This window comes from Ochotona princeps, chromosome 24, assembly GCF_030435755.1.
Source record: "Ochotona princeps isolate mOchPri1 chromosome 24, mOchPri1.hap1, whole genome shotgun sequence".
NCBI classification, from domain to species: Eukaryota; Metazoa; Chordata; class Mammalia; order Lagomorpha; family Ochotonidae; genus Ochotona; species Ochotona princeps.
Genome location: NC_080855.1, coordinates 32,374,733 through 32,394,883, shown reverse-complemented (window position 1 = coordinate 32,394,883; position 20,151 = coordinate 32,374,733). Strand labels below are relative to the sequence as shown.

Genomic DNA, 20,151 nt, shown 5'->3' with positions numbered 1-20,151 from the left:
ACCCATACGTTGGGGGCGAGGGGTGGAGAGAGAAACGGGGAGAGAGGAGAGGGGAGAAGAGGGGATAAGGGAGAGGGGAGGGGATGTAAGAGCAGGAGAGGGAAAAGGAAGGAGGGAAGGAGGTGGGGGAGGGGAGGAGAAGGGAGAGGAGAGAAAAGAGGAGAGAGCAGAGGAGATGGGAGGACAGGGGAAAGGAAGCCAAAACTTGCCGACCTCCAGCTGTACATAACGGTTTGTATTTCTTTTTTTTTTTTTATTGTATTGTTGTTGACAATCTTTACATAGTTAATTGAGGTTAAAAAAAAAGGTTCAGGGGGTATAGGGAAGTGGGCAATACCATTATGTCCATATTGTTTCCATCATGTAATTGTCTCCTGGGTACTTCCCTCCAAACCACCAGGTCTCAGTCCCCATGCATGCCTAAAACTTCCATGACCCTGTCACTGGGAATCACCCAAGATTCACTACTCACCTACACTAAAATTGGACTTAGTCATGGGTGTCCCCAGGCAGCAAACATATCTTAAAAAACCCCAGAGCAACAGGCAAAGCCTGGCACCACATGGTACACTGGCCGCCCTGGGTGAGGCCGAGGACTCGATCACTGCCTTGTGGCAGTGTCTTTGGCGTGAGCCCCCAGCATTGGGTCCGACCCGGCAGGGGCACCCCCCACAGCCGCCACACTGTGAGGAGCGGCACTTGCCCCCAAACCCAAGGCCCGAACCCCTCCCAAACTCAGCTAGCCACAAGATATTAGCAGCTGGGCGGAGCTAGGAATTTGGATTGGAGCTGTTAACAAGACATGACTCTTGCATGCTCGCTCTGCTCTGGGGTTTGAATGACATTGCCCTGGGACTGTTGACAGGCTCAAGAGCTTTGACTGGAGTCTGATCCATGAGATGGAAATCTCCAACTGGGTGCTGCACTTGAATTCTGTGCCTCTCTCTTGATGTGTGCTTATGAGGAGCTAAGCTTTCTTGCCGTTTGCAATTGAGTTGGCTGCTACAGCTGTCTTCCCCAAGGCTTCTGCTCTGCCAAGGCTCAGTGGGTGTGCATGGACAATACCTGCAAATACTAAGGTGGGTTCCTGAGCTACATGATTGGTTTGCTGTGTCATTCTCTCCGGTGACATTGAGGCCTTATGAATAACTCAATGGCTGTCACAGCTGTAATTATATTTTGGGTGCCCAGCCTGTATTTCTGTCATTGTCCTGTATAAATACGGAAGGGAGGGTATGAATTATTTAGGCAACTGCCTTTGAGTAACTGATTATCCATGCTGTTCCCAGCAGTTAAGTCTCTGTCAACTCCTTGCAGAGTCTCAGTATCTCCGCTGACGCTCCTTTGATGTGCTCCCAAATCTCTCTGGCATCATCGCCCTGGACCCCCGATGCGGCTGCCTGAGCAACCTGGAGAGGGGAAGCCCGAGAATGAGACAAAAGGGGAGCGAGGAGCCCCTGAAGGGGGAGAGGAGCCGCCGAGGAGCCAGGCCCCCGACTTCCCCACCTGGCAAGTCTTCTTCTCCCCCCCAACCCCCAGGATCTAGATTGTTGTGCAGCCCTCAGGTAGGGGGTGGCGCGGGATCTGGGAGTCTCTGCTGCTGAGTGTCTGGGGTGGAGAGGAGAATCCAGAGAGCACATCTGGGAGGGGTCCCAGGGTTGAGCCTCTCAGCTAGATGGAGGCAGGTTTCTGTAGGCCAACAGCTACTGTTGATGGTGCATGAAATGGTGTGTGGACAAGACAGGGGCATGGCTTGCAAACTAACCCTATTAGTGACTGGTAGGAATAAAAAAGCATGTGGTGACTGTGTGACCAGTGGACCTGGAATCCATTCCTGGATTCCAGACCCAGCTGTCTCCTGAATCCAGCTTCCTGCTGATGCAGAGCCTGGGAGGCAGCAGGTCACAGCTTGGGTACCCAGGTTCTGGAGACATGCACTGGGTTTCCAGCTCATGGCTTCAGCTAGGACTACCAGTCACCGGAAGTGCTTGCGAAGTCGATCTGTGTCTGAGATGTGATAACAGCACATATAATGTGTAGACTGTGAACTCTACAACGGCATGGGCATGAGAGCTTTGCAAAGGTCATTTCTATTACTCCCCCGATACCCCTGATGGGCATCATGAACTCCATTTTTATAGAGAAAAATAAAACAAGCATCAAACAGTTTCCCCCAGATCACACAGTTAGAGGTTAATCCAGGGTTCCCACCCAAGTCTTTGTCAATTTGAATCTTCTGTTCTCCACCACTAGGCTGCCCCACCTTCCCTGTGCACAGAAGAAAAGCTTGTTTGGGGCTGATGGGTTTTATATGCTCCCACATTACATGATTCCCTGTTTATTTTTCTTTATCTTGTTCTCTTTTTTTTTCCTTGGAGGCATTCATGGCTGTCAAAATCCAAGAAGAATTTGCAACACTGGGTGGTTTTGTATGGAAAGAAATTTTGATCTGTGTAGTACTGGCATCAAGAATTGATCTGTTTATAGGTGAGTCCTATAAACAGGTGTGTTCTGAAGTTGATTCCCTAAGACTAATGGAGTTTCCAGCCCTCTGTGCCACCATTAGCCAGTGTCACCCAAAAGCATTGATGGCAGGGGCAAAGAGATTAGGGTTAGATTTATGGGAAGCAAAAGAGCTGGGAAGCAAAAGAGTTGGGACTATTTTGGTTAGAGCTCCTGGTCTTCAGCCAGGGACTAGAATGCAAGCTCCAGATCTAGTTGGCTACAGGATTTTCCTTCACAACCTTCTCTAACACAAACTAGAAGCTGATGAAATCCCTGGAAAGAACAAGCTGGTCTGTGAGGGTAAGCCCTTCTCTTTGGCTTGAGGAAAAGTTTGGAAGAGGGCAACATGGAGTTTAGAAATGACACATGATGAGGGGCAGGCTCAAATCAACACACTGTTCAAGAATGTTGGCCGAAGGTCCCAGCATGTCCTAGGATGCAACCCTTCCCCAGTTCATCCCTTCCAGGAAGGGGTCCTCAGCAGGAGGCACCGTCCAAAACAAAAGTGAAATTCCTACTTGGCCTTCCTCTGGCCTAGGATACATTACAGAATATTGAACACTTGCTGCAAGAAAAGGGAGCCTGTTTTGAGAAGGAGGTAAGAAAGGGTTAGAAAAATGTTCCTATTTGTCCTATGAGGCTGTGACAAATGACCAATATGGCTGGTGCTACAGAGGACTTATCAACCTTCTCAGATGTGAAGAAGTCTTTCATGGCATTAGTAAGTTCCCATTTGCTCAGCATCCTTCTAACTGTTTCTCTATTTGTTCCTGTGTTTTGGAGAATTCAGAATTTTTTGGCCAGAGTGGTTGGAGGGCAGTTTAATTTCGGTTGTCTCTGGCTGCAGGTGATAACCTGGTGGTGAGTCAGCTTCTCCCAAGCCATCAGCTTCCCCTTTGTTGGGCTGAGTAGATATTTATTCTTTCTGTAACTAAGATTTGCAGATTTCCAGATCCCCTGGCTGGTTCTTATCACATACACATGAACAAATATCAAATTAATACACTTTTGCCAATTCCTAATTCCTTAAGGGGCATACCTCTGTGCTTCTTGAAAAATTTCTCTGTGCTATGAACAGGAAGGAGCAGATAAAAGGAAAAAGGATGAGGGTGGTAGAACCACAGGAGGGAGTTCTGCAGCCAGAGTCTGAGCACCAGGGACTTGGACATGCAGGGAACAGGAAACATGGTCCATCTGGAACCTGTTCTCACATTAGCTTCCACAAGACATTGCCCCCATCCTTCAATACTGAGGCTTGAAACCTCTTCACATAAAGCATGGCCTGGGTGCTGGGATTAGCCTGCAAGATATCAGGGTTCTTCTCAATCTCAAATGGTTTCAAAGTGCTATCGCTGCTTACCAACTGCAGTGGCCTAGTGTTTATGCATGGAGTGACCAGAAAAAGGCAACATTACAATACAACAAGGAATAACCTTAGTGTGCTCTACATACCCCCCCCCCCACCCCCTGCCAATGCAAATATCTTTTCTACATACTGGTAATGGTTTGATTATATTCATCAGACATCCAATCAGGCCCTTGGAAGGAACTGGATTTCCTGTTAGGAAGACATGAATGGGGATAGAGCAAAGGGCACGGAACCAAAGGCCATAGAGTTGAGCCTTAGGAGGAATGGGAAAAGGGTCTAGATGGGTATAGCAAACCAGATAAAACTGTGTTTTTCTGGTTTCTCTGTCAACATAAAAACAATTAATCTCAAGGAGCCATCCACTGAGCCACCAGCCTCAACTGGTATTGTCAGCTTTCAGTTCCAAGTTCCCCAGAAAGTGAACTCATTGCTACCCATACCTGATCAAATCAACCATGTCCTGGAAGGGGGTCAGCATGTTGGAGCATAGCTGCTCCTACTGTGGCGTGGAGAGTGTAATGACCAGAGATGTTGCCCTGTCCTCTGAAATATCAGTCATTTGTTGTCCACATGGTTGCTTCCACTCTAAGGAGGAGAGAGCAAGGAGCAGAAAAGTTACCCAGTTGATTGAGATATCAGTGATTTTATGATCTACTCTCAAAGTATGTTGGTTGTCCACTGAGTCCTGGTAAGACTCTTGTTATTAAGGTTCCACATTAGGGCCTTTTTAGAAGGTTTCCACTAGACACAAACCAGCAAGCTGTGGAACAGAAGATATGGGGCACTACACAACAGCTAGGGACTACAAACTCCCTCTGCACCTCTTGTCTTTCTTCCAGTCTGTTTGCCTCTTGCTTTCTTTTTTTATTTTTACGATTTATTTATTTGTATTGGAAAGGCCGATTTACAGAGAGAAGCAGATACAGGGTGAAAGATCTTCCATTCACTGATTCACTTTCCAAGTAGCCACAACAGCCAGAGATAAGCCAATCTAAAGCCAGGAGCCAGGAGCTTCTTCCAGGTCTCCCAAGTGGTTGCAGGGTCCCAAGGCTTTGGACCATTCTCTACTGAATGTCCATGCTGTAAGCTGGGAGCTGAAAGGGAAGTAGAACACCTAGGATACAAATTGGGGCCTGTATGAGATCCTGGGAGATGCAAGGTGAGGATTTAGCCACTAGGTTACCTTGCCAGTCCCTACCTCTCACTTCTCAGCCTAAAGGAAGGCTGGAGAATTCTCTAGACCAGGCATTCCTGTCTGTGCTACAGACTTTTTCCCATTGTATGTGAGGAAAATGATCTATAGGCAGAGGGATCTCCCTTTCTTCTTAATTCCCATAAAAATCTCAAAAGGAGGCAAAGCAGTGAGGATTTCACTTGACTCTAAGCCATCAAGGTGTTGGTTCCTTGACTTGGGAGGTCTGACAGGATATTCTTTCCCTTTGGGTCAGGTTGTGAGGCCTGGGACTCATTGTACCAGGTTGAGAGCTGACTCACTGGTCACTGGGACCAGGAGGCCATCTGGAATAGAGTCATCAGGGAATAGAGTCACCCAGGTAGTTTCAACAAACCTCAGTTAAGTAAACAATCCCACTCCTGGGATGCTGCTGTGGCCCAGTCCAAAGGGAACTGTCCTCATATGAGGAGATGTGGATGCGCACTATTGATATACGAGCTAAAAATAGCCCATGTTCCAAACAAAGTGTTTTTTAGTATTTGGAAATGAAAACGTGTAGACAAAGCAAGGATTTAGAATGCATGAGTCATTAAATTGCTGACTCTGAAAGCGCTGGAAATTCAAAGGGAAATTTTCTCTACTTCTCCCTCCCACCCTTGTTCTGAATATTTTATAAAAAAGAATCTCGACATAAACAGGACTCACAGACTACCTTGTGACTTAAGGTCTATTGCTTGGTTAACTAAGCTGTCATCATCTGCTAGACTGGCATCATCAACCAGAGTCCCTCTTACCTGCCCATCCATATTTCTCTTCTATGTACTAAACAAATGTGTAGGCACGTTGCTGGTCACTGCTGTCCCTCTGCCATAAGGCTTAACTTGCCAGACCTAGGGGTTGTTGAATCCGTAAGCCATACCACGGTAGAGACATGGCTGAGTGGAAACTACAGGAGCTAGGTTTTAGAGTGTGTGACACGTGCCTGTTTAACTTTTTCTGACCAATCATCTCTTGGAAAGATTTCACCCAGGATGCTTTCTGTGATCTGTGTCATGGAAGATGCCAGCAGTAGTTGGGCTCCAGGATCTCAGTAAGCATGACAATTCTTCTCAGAGTGCCTCAGGGTCAATAAAAAGGGAGGTTTCTCCATGTTGTATCCACCTAGCAAAAAACACTAGCATGGTTAATCTTCAGAGATGCCTGGCAGCAAAAGGAATGTTTTATGTTTGTGTAAGTTGAATTCTCCAAACAGTTTCAGTTGGGCACTTAGAACTCTGTGTGTGTGTGTGTGTTGCATATGCCTGGATGTGTGCACGTGTGTGTGTTCAAGACTAAACAATGTATCCCCTCTCCTAAGGACCTGTCAAGTGCTCTAACTGGAACACATAGTAAGTTGCCAACATACTCTGAATGCTCCCAGCCTTATATATTTAAGTATCATTTTGTGATGTTCGGACAGTCTCTGTAATGGGCATTGAAAATAAAGCAGTGACTAAGTGCATTCCTCATGCAGTTCACAGGCTCATGAAGAAGATGGGTTAGTACTCACCATAGATTTCACATGTTAGGTCATCACAAGGTCAAGGTGTGCCTAGCAGCATGTCAAGGAAAGGCAGGTGTCCTGGGCAAAAGGGCTCCATCCACTTACAAAATTCAAAATAGAATGTGCCTGGTACTCCCTGCAAAATGCTTGGAATAAATAAGCAAATATGTATCCTGATTTGTTGTTTGCTGCTGTTAATGGAATCATACTGTTTTGTAATTTTTTTCACTCAACAATTTATGACCGATATTCTTTTCCACTGCAACATGATTTACTTAACCAATCCAGTTCCCTATTGATGACTGTCTAGTTTTCTAATTTCGCTCACAAAACCAACACTGCAATCAGTAGTTCTTTATGCATATATTATTCATTGTGAACATATGTGAGCATTATCTAAAGATATATCTTTTCAGAAGGTTTCTTTATTATTTACTTTCAAAGCAGGTTTACAGAAGGGAGGGGAGAGGTCTTCCCTCTGTTGTTAACTATAGCTAGGCTAGGCCAAAGGCAGGAGCCAATAGCTTCACCTGGGTCTCCCGCATGAGTGGTTAAGAGCCCATGCAATGGGCTGCTCCGTTGCTTTCCCAGGTGCGTCAGCAGGCGGGAAGCTATGTTAGAAATGAAACAGGCAGGACTCAAATTGGTGCTGTTTATGATACTGGCCTCACAGGCGGTGGATTACCCTACCACAGTGGTGGCTCCTAAAGATTGATTTTCAAGAAGCATTGCCTCTAAGTCAAAAAGTACACTCACATAAATGTTGCCAACTAGCTCGCCAGAATTATTGCTCCATTTCACTTGAAGGACAGAGGATACCAGCATGAAGTAGAAAGAGCTAGCAGAAAGGAAGTACTTTAAAGCTAATAATGGACAGAGTTGTGCTCTCTGGAGAAGTACGAGGGCATAGGATCAAGCACACAGCCTCCAGTGAAAGAATTCTACATGCATAGCCCAGTTGTGGATTCTGGACTCCTTAGAAAATAGAACTAATGATTGCAATAAAAAAAAAGATGGCAGACGCTAATGTTGTATGTGTCCCCCTGCGAGTGCTCTGCAGTCAGCACATCTCATGTCCTTCAGGCCCCCGATATCTGGGACATCCATATTTCACATAACCATGCTGCTACTTGCAGTGGACACGATACTCCAAAATGCAAAAGAACATATCTGACGTCCTTGGTTAAACAAGGTGCAATTCACACAAAGTCGGCTTCATCTTGGGATAGGTAATATCAGGCATTGTACTACTGAAAGAAGGCCTGATTCTAATTTTGAGAAGCAGACTTATGATTTTTTAAAGAGATTTATGTGTTGATTTATCTGAAAGAATGGTACAAAGAGAGAGAGAGAAACAGAGAGAGAGAATGAATAAGAGAGAAAACTTCTACCTACCCGTTCACTCCCCAAGTGCCCACAATAGTTAGGGCTGTGTCAGGCTGAAGTCAGGAGCCAAGAATTCCATCTGGGTCTCCCATGTGGGTGAAGAAACTCAAATACTTGGGTCATCTCTGATGCTTTCAGGCACAATTAGCAGGAAGCTGGATTTGAAATGGATATAGTAGGTAGTTTCCTGCCTGTGAGAGAGGAATGCTTTGGGCCCTGACCTGATTATTCTCAATCATCAGAAATCATTGAGACAGACTCAATTCATCTAACACACTCTTGGTGTTTGTACTACATTTTTGATTGAGCATTTTGTTCCTGTTGAGAAAGTGGGGCAGGAGAGAGGATGACTCAATGAAGTATATGCCCCAAATAGTCTTGTTAGCAGAAGACTATCCATCCAATAGCACTACCACTTGGTAAAAGTCCTTGTTACTCACCATGGATTTCAAAGCACAGGAAGGAGACTCTACAGGCCTGTCCCTCTGGCTGCCTCTCTCTGTCTTTCCCATTGGAGCAAGGCCTATTTGTCCACCCATGTCTCATGTGCCAAGCCTATTCCTCCACAACCTCTCCTTTTGTCTTGGTCCAGTTACCATTGCTTTGTCACAAATGAACCCAAACTCAGTGGTGAAGTCAACACTCATCTTGAACACACCTGGAATCTCTGGTTCAAAAAGCCAGTGAAGGTGTCTTGTCTGTGCTCCATAATTAAGTCCTGCTGGCTGGGGGCTGCCATCGTTTGGCCATTCGCAAGTCTTAGGATGATTTAACAACAGGACCAGCTCATCTGGGAACACTTACCAGTGACTCCTGCTTGTGGCTATGTCTCTGATGGCATGGTTGTGAGAAGAGAGTTCTGCAAGAGCCCCCAGAAATGAGCCTTCCAAGAGAAGCAACTGGAGAACCTGCCTGACCTATGATGACTTAACCTTGTAGACATCATGTCTGCTATGCGCTAGGGATCGGAGCAGTGCCAAATCTTCCACTTGCTGGAAGGAAGGTACCCAATATTGTGTCTCACGGGGAGGAGGCTCAAGGGATTGGAGGGCCATGTTTGAAAATAGCCACACATCTTCATTGTACTGGCTTCTTGAGATGCGTGGCTTTCAAGAGCTTCTGATTTCCTACTACAAAGATCAGGATCCTGGGGGCAGTTAAGAGATCTTCCCAGTGACCTAAGACTCCTGAAGATGCCTGAGAATACTCTCAGGCTGGAAGAATGTTTGTCTCTCTATATTTTCCTGGTCTACCTGGGCTGAGTGCTATCTTAGCCCCCTGTAGCTTCACTTTAGGGCTATGTACCACTCAGAGCTATACCAGGAATTCTGGGACCAGCTCTGTCTTCTCTCAATATGCAACAAATACTGAGTCGCCAGCCTCTGGGATTTGGGGGAGGTGTGATTTCCTCTACTGCCTTCTCTCTCAATTCTGCCCAAGCCCATTAACATGCAGCAGATGTATCTAAATCACAGATTTTACTGACTCCATGGGAATAACTGGGAAATTTCATTGCAGAGAAAAATTATGATGTACGAAGAAATCTTGGTAGAGTCAGGAGAAAGGAAATATTTTAAGGGTCCTTTGTATGCCTGGATCCTTTCCGCAGTCTCACGGGCCTTGTGAATTACATTTTTTTTAGTGTGCAAAAGTGAACACGAGGCAGCAACAAAGGAAATCAATCAAGATTAAGGACAGAATCAAAATATTAAGCAAAACAAATATGTGACATAATAATACATGAATTTCTTTGTTGATGCACTGAGTAAGATCCAGCAGTGAATATATAACTAGTCTAAGTTTGAAATACTACAGGGGGCAAAGTGTAAACAAAAGTTCGAAATAATTGCATCAATCATAACATGATAGGGAAATACTTACTGGTGACAAAGTCATATCAGGCCTCTGTGGTCCATGGTCGGCATGCATAATGGAAGGAAATGCCAGATTTCAATGAGGGCTTAACACTTCTAGAAATAAAGAGATAATCTGTCCCATTCCAATTTGTGGACCCCTAGCTAGTTGGTTGGTTTCTTAGCCGTATTTCCCTAGCTGAGGGTGGCCCTAACCTCCCACTTTTCGTATCTACTATGAACTTCTTCAGGTCTTTTCATGTAAAACAGTGCTGATTTTTCCTGGCTTTCCCTTCCACTTCTCACAACTCATGGCAACTAAAACACCCCAACAGTAGGCTGTAGCAACATACTAAACTGGTACATGTTAATTGTTAACTAATACATGCATGTTTTTTAAGCTAACAGAGTCATATGACCTGCCCATTTGATTGGCATGTATGCTAACATCCAGCTGCATTCAAATTCCAGTCTGGCAACTACACATTTCCAAATTGGAATAACCTTTGGAAATTTGAAGCAAGTATGTTTGTGATTAATTTTTCAAAGTTAGGAACTGCTTATTCTATGGTTTCTGTTGGGTCGGAGCACAGCCTGCGCTCAAGTCAAGAGGCTTCTGACCCAGGATGAGACAACTTATTTTGCCTATTTTTTTAAATTTTTTTATTTTGTTTTAAAGGCAGAGTTATAGAAAGAGAAGGAGAGAGATCTTTCATCCACTGGTTCACTCCATAAATGGCCACAATAGTCAGAGCTTAGCCAAGTGGTAGCCAAGCGTCTGCAGTTCCATCTGGATTTCCCATGTGGGTGCAGGGGCCCAAGCACTGGGATTGTCCTCTGCTGCTTTCCCAGTAGTTTTAGCAAAGAACTGGATTAGAAGTGGAGGTTCTAGGACACAAACCAGTGCCACAGGCAGCAGCCTAACTCACTGAATCACAACATTGGCCATGATAATAGGGTTCAAAAGTCAAGCTTTGAGTGGGTGTTCGGCTTGATGAGGCCGCCCCATTTGGGACTCCTGCAATCTACCTCAGAGTGCTTGACTTGGAGGGTCTTTCCTGTCTCATGATTACAGACCTTGGGAGGCAGCAAGTGATGGCTTAGGTAGTTAGGTCCCTGTAACCCATGTAGAGAATCTGGATTGAGCTCTGGAACCCTGAGTTTGGCCTTGGCCAACCTTAGCTTTTGCAGGCATTTGGGGAGTGAATAACTGGATGGGTGCTCTTTCTATCTTTGTCTCTGCCTATAAAATAAAATAAGTTTAATAAAATAAATAAGATAAAACAGAGAAGCCAAGCTTCGTGGGTGGAGAAAACTTTCAAAAATGACAGGCTAGCAGGGAAGACTCAGATCTTTGAATTCTTTTCAACTAAAATGGAGAGGCTTCTGTTCACTCTTCAGGCTTAATTTTGAAACTGGAGCCAAGAAGAAATTGGAGTACATTAAATAAAGGAAGTAAAAGGCACTTCCATGCATTGTGTGGCCGCAAATTGGAAGGGATATGGACAGAATGAAAGAGAAGCAACAGACTCAGAAGATTTCTGCTCCCCCCCTTTTTGGGCTTGAACCCCAGGAGATTCATGGGGTGAGCACTGAGGACAGGGCACCTAATCTCATCCTCAGTTGAGATTTTGGGGGATCCCAGACAGAGAATTTACTCCATAGTCTTTTGCAACAAGACAGCATCCTTGAGTCTCACTGAGATTGCATGGCGGAGACACTGCAAGGCAGGTAGCTCATCGGCCAAAGCATGCACCACAGTACAGAAGGTGGGTGTAGACTTCATGCCAAAGGACCCGCGGCCACAGAGATCTTAGAGGAGCCCAAATGTCAGGAAGATCCCAGGGTTCTTGAAAGTATTACACAAACTAGGCGGAATCTGCATTCACCAGTTCTAAACTCCAGAATGGGAAACCGACAGGATACCTGTAACCAGGTGGCAACACCCTGGAAGCCAACAGGTGTCTCTGTGTGTCGGATGTGTGAAGGATGTGCTACAGTGGCTCGAGCAAGTCCTTTCCAACACATGGAATGAATTCCAACACATGGAATGAATTCCAACATACGGAATTTATGTGTCGCAAAGGTAATCCTCAAAGTCACATATTGATGATGTTTGGAGGTGGGACCATTGGAAGGTAGATAGGATGAGACCAGGCTGTGTAGGTGGAGAGTCAGCACTATGTGTGTGGCTAAGAGAACAGGAGGAGAGACCCAAGGAAGAAAGTTTGCTCTGTCTCACCAGGCGATATCCTGAGCTGCAGAGTCCTCATCAGACAGGAGGTGCTCAACAGATGTGGCCCCTAACTTTGTGTCTCCAGGTCTGTGAGCTAAAAAGAACTCTGTTTTCTATAAATTACTTTGTGGTTTTCAGTTCCAGCAGCAGCCATCAGATCAATTCAACATGTCTAAACCATATCACTTTCCCTGTATCCAAGTTTATCCCCTCTTTTGGGGAGAGGCCTGAAACGGAAGAGACACTATCAGTCTATGTTAAAAACCCAACCTTTTTAGAATAGGTTTGGTTTTTCAGAGAGATGTAATAAATTCAGAAAGAGTTCCCAGGTACTACTCAGTATCTCTCTATTAGATTGTAATGGAAATGTGGCATACGTTACAATTAATGAACAAATTTGATGTATTGTTATGATTAGTATATGGAAGGGAGAGAGGGAAGGAGAGTGACAGTGAGCAAACGTGAGAGAGAGAAAGAGAGAGAGAGAGAAAGAGAGAGAGAGAGAGAGAGAGAGAGAGAAAATACTTGCATCCACTGGCTCACTCCCCAAATTCTTGCAATGGGCAGGGAGGGCTAGGCTAGTCCTAAGGTAAGAGCCAGGAACTCAATCCAGATCTCTCATATGGGAGACAGGAATCCAACTACTTGAGCCATTATTTCATTACTTGTTACCTTCCAAAGATCCAAGGCTGGATCTGGGAAGCAAACCCAACTTTTACATTATCTGCTAGGCGAACATCTATCTTGACACATGTTCATACTTTATTCAGATTTCCTTAGGTTTTTGTTTCTTAGCCAGAATTTCTTTCACATTATAACACATTTAAGTGCTCTGTCTCCTTAAATTTCTCTTGACTATAACAATCTGTCAGGGCTTTTTTATATATAATTTTGACAATTTTGAAGAGTACTGGTCAAGTTTACTGTAGAATATCCTCTACTGAGTTTCTAAATGAGTTTTCATGATTAGACCAAGGTTTTGGGGATGTAAGATCACAAAGGTAACATTTAATTTCCACCACATCATGAGGGTAAATATTCTCCACATAAACCATCATCGTTGGTTTTGATCTGGTTGAGATTTTTCTTTTAGATCCCTTCACTGTAAACTTTTACTTTCCTCTCTTCCACACTGGCATCTTTAGAAAGAAATGCTCACTGGTCAGACTCAAGAAACAGCCATTATACTTCATCTTCAAAAAGGCCAAGAGAACAAATTATTCCAAACTCTTCTCTATAGGATTTTTCCCTCAGTCCCTCTCTCCTCTTCTTCCATTCCCTCCCTCTCTTTTTCCTTCTCTCTATGCTTCTGTCCTTCGTTTCTTCTTTCATTTCATCCTGAATGTATTTACATAAATCCTGACTCATGGATATTTATTTAATGTTTTGGGCTGTTATCCAATGCAGCTTTGTTTTCTTGATCAAATGTTGCACCCTTGGCATTGGGAGCTTTTGGCACCTGTACTTGAAAGACTTTCTTACCTTGGGACATTATGAGATGGCCTGGGCTCATCTTGTGTATTTTCTGACCTGGCTTCTTGCACTAAAGCATGGTATTAGAAACCAAGACCTAGGTAATGAGTCCACAATGTGGCAATGTTCAGATGATTGCATAAGTATAAACACAGAGCAGACTTCCCGTATTTGTAGATTGTATGTGTTTGGAGTCAAAAGAACCATGGATTGAAAATATGAGAAAAATGTGTATTTGGACTGATCATGTAGAATCTTTTCCTTCTTGTTATTCCTTAAGCAATGCAGTGTTAACAACTGTTTTTATAGTTGGCACAGTATTAACTTCCACAATTGGTTTATGGATGAGGTAAAATACATGGGAAGATGTGTATGGGTTCTATGCAAACACTATGCAGTTTTATATGAAGGACTTGAGTATCGTGGATTTTAGTATCCTCAGAGAGTTCTGGAACCACTTGCTTGAAGATTCCAAGTGATGACTGTCAGTATACTAACACATAGATATACATATACATATACATATACACACCATGCATACCCATATTGAACTAAACTTGAGTTTATCCTGGTGTCTCCAATTTCCATCCATTACCCCACAGATCATGCCAACACACACACACACACACACACACACCCCTCTGATCTGTAATGTTCTGTTCTAACAGTGAGCAATTTGGTTCTTTCACCCACCATTCACTTATTTCGTCATTGAAGTCTCATTTCCTTGTATAATAATTATCAGAATTGCTCACCCTTACACCCCTGGGGGAAAAACCCATCAACTAAAATGCATATGGATAGTTCTTTCGCTTTGGCTCTACAGAACTGACTCGTTTCCCAAGTTGCTTAAGTCAGCACTTTGCTCCTACCCCACTTCGATGAGGTCATTACCCTTATTTGTAAAGCAGATTGATTTCCCACATTCTACATTTTATCTGGGACTCCATTGCCCTGCTGATGGCTTTTATGTATGCATAGAAAGGTTTACTCTTGGTGCTGAAGTTCAGTGGGCTGTGACAAATGCATGTTGTCATGTATTCCCAGTGACAGTACTGTCTGTGATGATGCCATGAACCTGAAAAATGTCCTATGCTTCAGATTTTTGCTTCTCCCTTTTATCCTTGAACTCCTTGAAACCACTGTTCTTTGTGACATCTCCATAGTTTTGCGTTTTTCAGACCAACATAGTATTTAATCACGCAGTGTTAGCAGGTTCCTGGCTCTCCAAAGTCCTCCCCATGGTGAATACACATAAGCTCACCTTCTAGACACCTGGAAGCTGTCATCTGTCTCCTATTGCCTTGTTCTATTATCTAGGTGGTGCCTCAGATACCAACAGAGAAGTTTCTGTTGTTCATGCCCAAGGAGAGGGCCTTAGCTAGATCCCCAGAGGAACAATGTTCATGAGCATGAGCAGTGCTCCATTGGCCAACACTTAGTTTTGATTCCTTCAAGTGGGCTTATGTTTTATTTTGCTTGCCTATGATTTTTTTCTTATACTTAAAATTATGTGTTTATTTACTTGACAGGCAGTCATTGATTGCTTCCATCCACTGATTCAACCCCAAACCAGGCTGAAAGTAGGAGCCAGGAACTCAGTCTGACTCTCCCAGTTGGATGGCAGGAACCCAAACACGTGAGCTGTTACCTGCTGCTTCCCAGGTTGCACATCAGCAGGGAACTGAAATTGGGTGTGGAGCCAGGGGTCAAACCCAAGCACTTCAACATGAGAAGCAGGTATTCCTAGGAACATCTTCATTGCTGAGCCCAGCATTCATACATATTTATTTTTAAACACCAAAAATGTTACCAGTAGAAATGTGTCTCATCAATTTTGCCAGGAGGTTGTGATCCATTTTTTCGTTCTTTTTTCTGTAATCAGTTCAGAGGAAAATTTTTCCTCCTTCTGTGTTATTACCTCTCTTCTGTAATTCTGAGTTATTTCTTGGGAAAGGCTGCCATTTCCATGCTGTATCTCCATAATTTGCCCTGTATTTGTAATGCAACTCTCTAGATGCTTTTACGTTATTATCCTTTCCTTAGGAATTCTCAGAGAACTCTCCGCTTTCAAACTTTCAGTTTCTTTTTCAATGACACATCTACTCTGCTCCTGGATGCTGTTTTCCACTTTCCCGCACATACCTTCCCATTCTCCTTGTTGTGTTCGCACAGTACAGTCCTTGCCCAGTCTCACAAAGGCCAAGCCATTCCAGATTCTTTTTTTTTAATTATTTATTATTTAACTTCATTAATTACATTGTATTATGTGACACAGTTACATAGATACTTGGGTTCTCCCACCCCTCCCCAAACCCTCCCACCATGGTGGATTCCTCCACCTTGTTGCATAACCACAGCTCAAGTTCAGTTGAGATTCCCCCATTGCAAGCGTATACCAAACATAGAGTCCAGCATCTTATTGTCCAGTCAAGTTCAACGGCTTCTTAGGTATACCCTCTCTGGTCTGAAGACAGAGCCAGCAGAGTATCATCCCAGTCAATTGAAAGCTCCAACATACCATCAGCAAAAATTTACATCATTATGGAATTAATTGACATAGTAATCATTCCAGATTCTTAATGATGACTCCAAGGACATGGTTTATGTATTTGGGGAGTGGGGACAGGATTGGAGCCAGGATTTGGGAGCTCAAATCCAGGTCTCCAAAACAGAAACTCAGTTGCTTGAACTACGGCTGCTATCTCCTAGGGTTTGTGTTAACAGGAAGCTGGAATTAGGAGCTGAAGCCAGGAGTCAAAACTACATACTCCAACATGGACCATGGGTGTCTTAGTGGCCAGGCTAGACATTTAGTCTCTAAAGGACCTAGTTTCTAAAATTTGCTCTTGTTTCTAATATGTTATCTTCAGGAACAGGGTCCCTTTCTGTCTGTCCCAATAGCTTCTCACAGCCTCTTATTTGTCTTTTCCTTCTCTTTGAAGTTGACATTTGCCAAATTTTAGGGTTCAGTTGGGGTCCAATTGACTTGGATCTGAATGTATGCCCTTTCTTCTATTCTTCTGACTGTTGGATTTCCTGGCTCCTGGAGAATTTGTAAAATTAACAAAAACAGCATGTGATGTTTCCATATCTCTTTGTACATACATTTTTCATAATATTATATTTCAGTAACAAACACCCAGCTTATAACACTTTCCTTTCTGTAGTGCACATCAACCACCAGACAAACTTTGTTTCTTGCACAGTAAGACCTGCAGCAAGTTAGAGCAGAAAGAAATGCTGAACAGCTTGAGCTGAAACTGGCCCCATGATGCAGGAGGCCTCAGAAATAGCCTTATGAACCTGGCAGATGACCAGGCGGTTTTAGTTTCTTGAGGCCTGTCATCAGAGTCATATTAAGAAGCAAACCATCTTGACATCTACACAGGGGATGAGTGGATAGATGAATGGATGGATGAATGAATTGAGGGAGAGAAAGAGAAGGGGAGAGAGGGAGGGATGAGTGGCTAACTGGCTGGACGCATAGATGGATGGGTAGGCAAATGAAAGGCTGAAAAGTTACTGAGATAAATAAGACACCTGAGTAGCTGACTTGAATTTCTTAAACAACACTTTATGTAATTGTCCATAAATGATAAACCAACATTGTGTTTAGAGAGTAGCTGATACCTACCTGGAGCCAGCAGCTTTATTTGGAAGTTTGAATCAACATAGTGAATAGTGTGGTGGGCATTTGCAGTATAGTACAACCTCTGTATTAACTTAGATGAGTCATTGATAATGTTTAACCCAGTGTCTGGTTGGTATAACACCCATGACCAAATGTGATCATTGTCATTAATCATATGCACTTTATTTATAGTTTACTTTTAATACGTCCTTTAAGACTTACAGTAAGAGCATAGAACTACATTATATTCATTAGGGTGGACTCTGTCAGAATAAAGCAAAACCTGAACAACTTAAAAAGAGATGGATGACCCCCTCCTACGAAGCCTGATACCAAGGGACATGTGCTCCCCCATTCTGTAGAAAGACCAAGGCCTCCAAGATCACATACAAGAGAAAGAGAAAGGGAAGGAAACTCACCCGCCTTTCATTATCTTAAGCTGAAAGTGGTGTATGCCTTTTCAGCACAAGCAATGGCAAGAATTGGTGACTTGGTGCCAATCTAACAGGAAGACAGACTGGGAAACAAAAACGTACACAGAAATAGACCAAGACCCCGCAGAGATTCCACCATAGCGTAACAATGTGGAAAGCCTAATTGCTCAACATTTCAGACAGGACTTCAACATCAATTTCCTTAAAATTGTTCATCTGCTTGAGGAAAAGGACCGACTCTAGCTAATTATGTGATACACTAAAATTTACAAGTTAATAACCATTCAAAAGCTAAAAATTTACAATGTTTTATTTGATACATTAAGAAAATGGAGGAATATAGTTAAAATAGAGAGCATTTAAGTTTAAAACATAAACAAATGTTAGTCTCCATGTCCCCTCTAAGCAAATGTTAACCCATATTGAAAAAAAAATCTTTAAAGATCTTTTCTTTTTTAGAGTAGTATTTGTCTATTTTAGTTTTATTGAAAAGGCAGGGACACACAGAAAGAGCAGAGAGATCTCTAGCTGTTGGCTGACTCCCCAAATACCCACAAGAACTAGGACTGGGCTAGGTTAAACTCAGTCCTTATCTCCAACATAGGTGTCAGGGTAGCTAGTATTTGAATCATCACCAACTGCTGCCTCCCCAGGTGCACGTCAACGGGAAGCTGGATGGGGAGCAGAAGTCCTGGACTCAAACCAGACACGAACACGGGAGTCAGATGTCTTAAGTGGCATCCCAGTGCCAGATGCCCAACTAGAAAATCATTTTGTAGAGAAATCAGGCTGTGAACCTTCCCAGGGACTCCTGATTGTGGAATGGGTTTTCCCTGATGTCAGAATTAAATAATGAGGCTGAACCAAATACTTCTTGTGTTCTCTGAGACTGTATGTGCTGTTTAAAAACAAGAATGAATATTTTGTGTAAAATATCTTTTCAAATTTCCATTTCTTTAATTTTTTTGTTATTATCATTTTATGATACAGTTTCATAGGCCTTGGGATTTCGCTTACCCCCACTCCAGTTCCCCTCCCCCCCCAAATTTCCCTATATCATTACCAAAGTATAGTTCTTCATACACAGTCATACGTCCATCATTGCAATCATGGACAATGGCAGAGAGTCCAGCATCCTATTGTCAAGATACAGTAAACAGTTTCATTGTAAGTCCATCTTTGATCTGGAAGTAGAGATGCATACTGCATTGTATCCTCACATCTGGATATTTTAGTCTCCATTACACAGTTATTATGCATCCCCTTCAATGAAAAGCCACAACATAAAATCAACAGCAGGAAGAAAAATAGAAATTTACAATGCCATGAAGTTCTCAAGAGGTTTTGATAGTTCGATAGTCCTGAGTTGCTGTCTATCCCACCACTCCAATCAAGATGAAATCTCAAGAGAATCAAGATGGCAGAATAGGGTAAGGACACGTTTACACGGACAGAGAAACATTTAATGAGGATGAAGCAGAGAGGACACATTCCAGGAAATAGAAGAGGACAGAACAACAGCAGAGGGGTACCTGGAGACTGAGACACAGGAAAGCAGCAAAAACAATGGCACAGTATTACAGTGACTGATACTCGAGCAGCATTCAGCTAATGGCAATCTGAACTCCACCAGCAGCCAGAAATCCACCAGCAATCTGGTGGGAAAGGACTTTCACTGGGAGCTTGGGAGGTGAACCCAGACAAAGAACTACCCGTCGTGCTGGTGCGTTTGATTTGACCAGGAGCAGAGACAGAGCAGCAGATCACAGATGGGCAGTGCAAGAACACAGTGGATTTCACAGCCCAGTCAGCCCCTTAGAGACTAATTGGACGCCATTTTGAATGAGGAGGCAAAGGCAAGGGAAAGGACTGAGCATACACTGAGCTGGGAGTGAACTCACTTCTGACTTAGTGAAACAGCAACATGGCATTCTACAGGTTCCACCCAAGACAGGTCTGGGATAGCCCTCAGACCTGATGGCCAGGAGATCAAGAACTCTAGTAGTGATACATCAGGCACCATTTTGTACACTGTGGCAAAAGCTTTAGGGCTGCAGAGGACAACAGTGAGCTGCGCACGTGCTGAGCTCACGAGAACTCACTGAGTTCTGTGGATTGCACTGGTCCTGCAGGAAAATAATACCGACTGTGGCATCATATGGATCAAAATAGGTCTGTGAGGCCCTCACACCTAATGGCCAACAGGTTCCAGCAAGATCAGCGCCACCTACAACCTAGCTATATAGGACACCTGGTGTCTCCCTAATCCTGGGACCTGCTCCAACCGCAAGTGGGGAAAAGGTTGCAGAGACAAAGGTACAGCCTCACCACGGTATCACAGGAGGTGGAAAGTAGTGAGCCAGGAGTTGGGGCTATGAAGACCATGGTGGAAATCTAACATAAGAATCCAGACCTAGAACTCACTGGAGGGAGTGGCACAATTGGCTGCAAGCAAAGAGCTGAGTACCAACTGCAATAAGTAAAATTTAACCATAGACCTGTGGGTGACACAGCTTAGAAACCTGCCCCAAGGAGAAAAATCTG

At 43.7% G+C, this 20,151-nt stretch overlaps 1 protein-coding gene across 1 annotated transcript in view; it reads left to right on the top strand.

Annotated features, from left to right (window-relative positions):
- The first annotated feature begins 1,314 nt into the window (after positions 1-1,314).
- Positions 1,315-20,151, top strand: part of CALN1 (calneuron 1) — a 490,570-nt gene continuing 471,733 nt past the window's right edge. Inside the window, exon 1 of the mRNA XM_004587020.2 lies at positions 1,315-1,513. Within this exon, the coding sequence (XP_004587077.1) occupies positions 1,391-1,513 (123 nt within the window). The 5' untranslated portion in view covers positions 1,315-1,390. The remainder of the gene's footprint in view (positions 1,514-20,151) is intronic.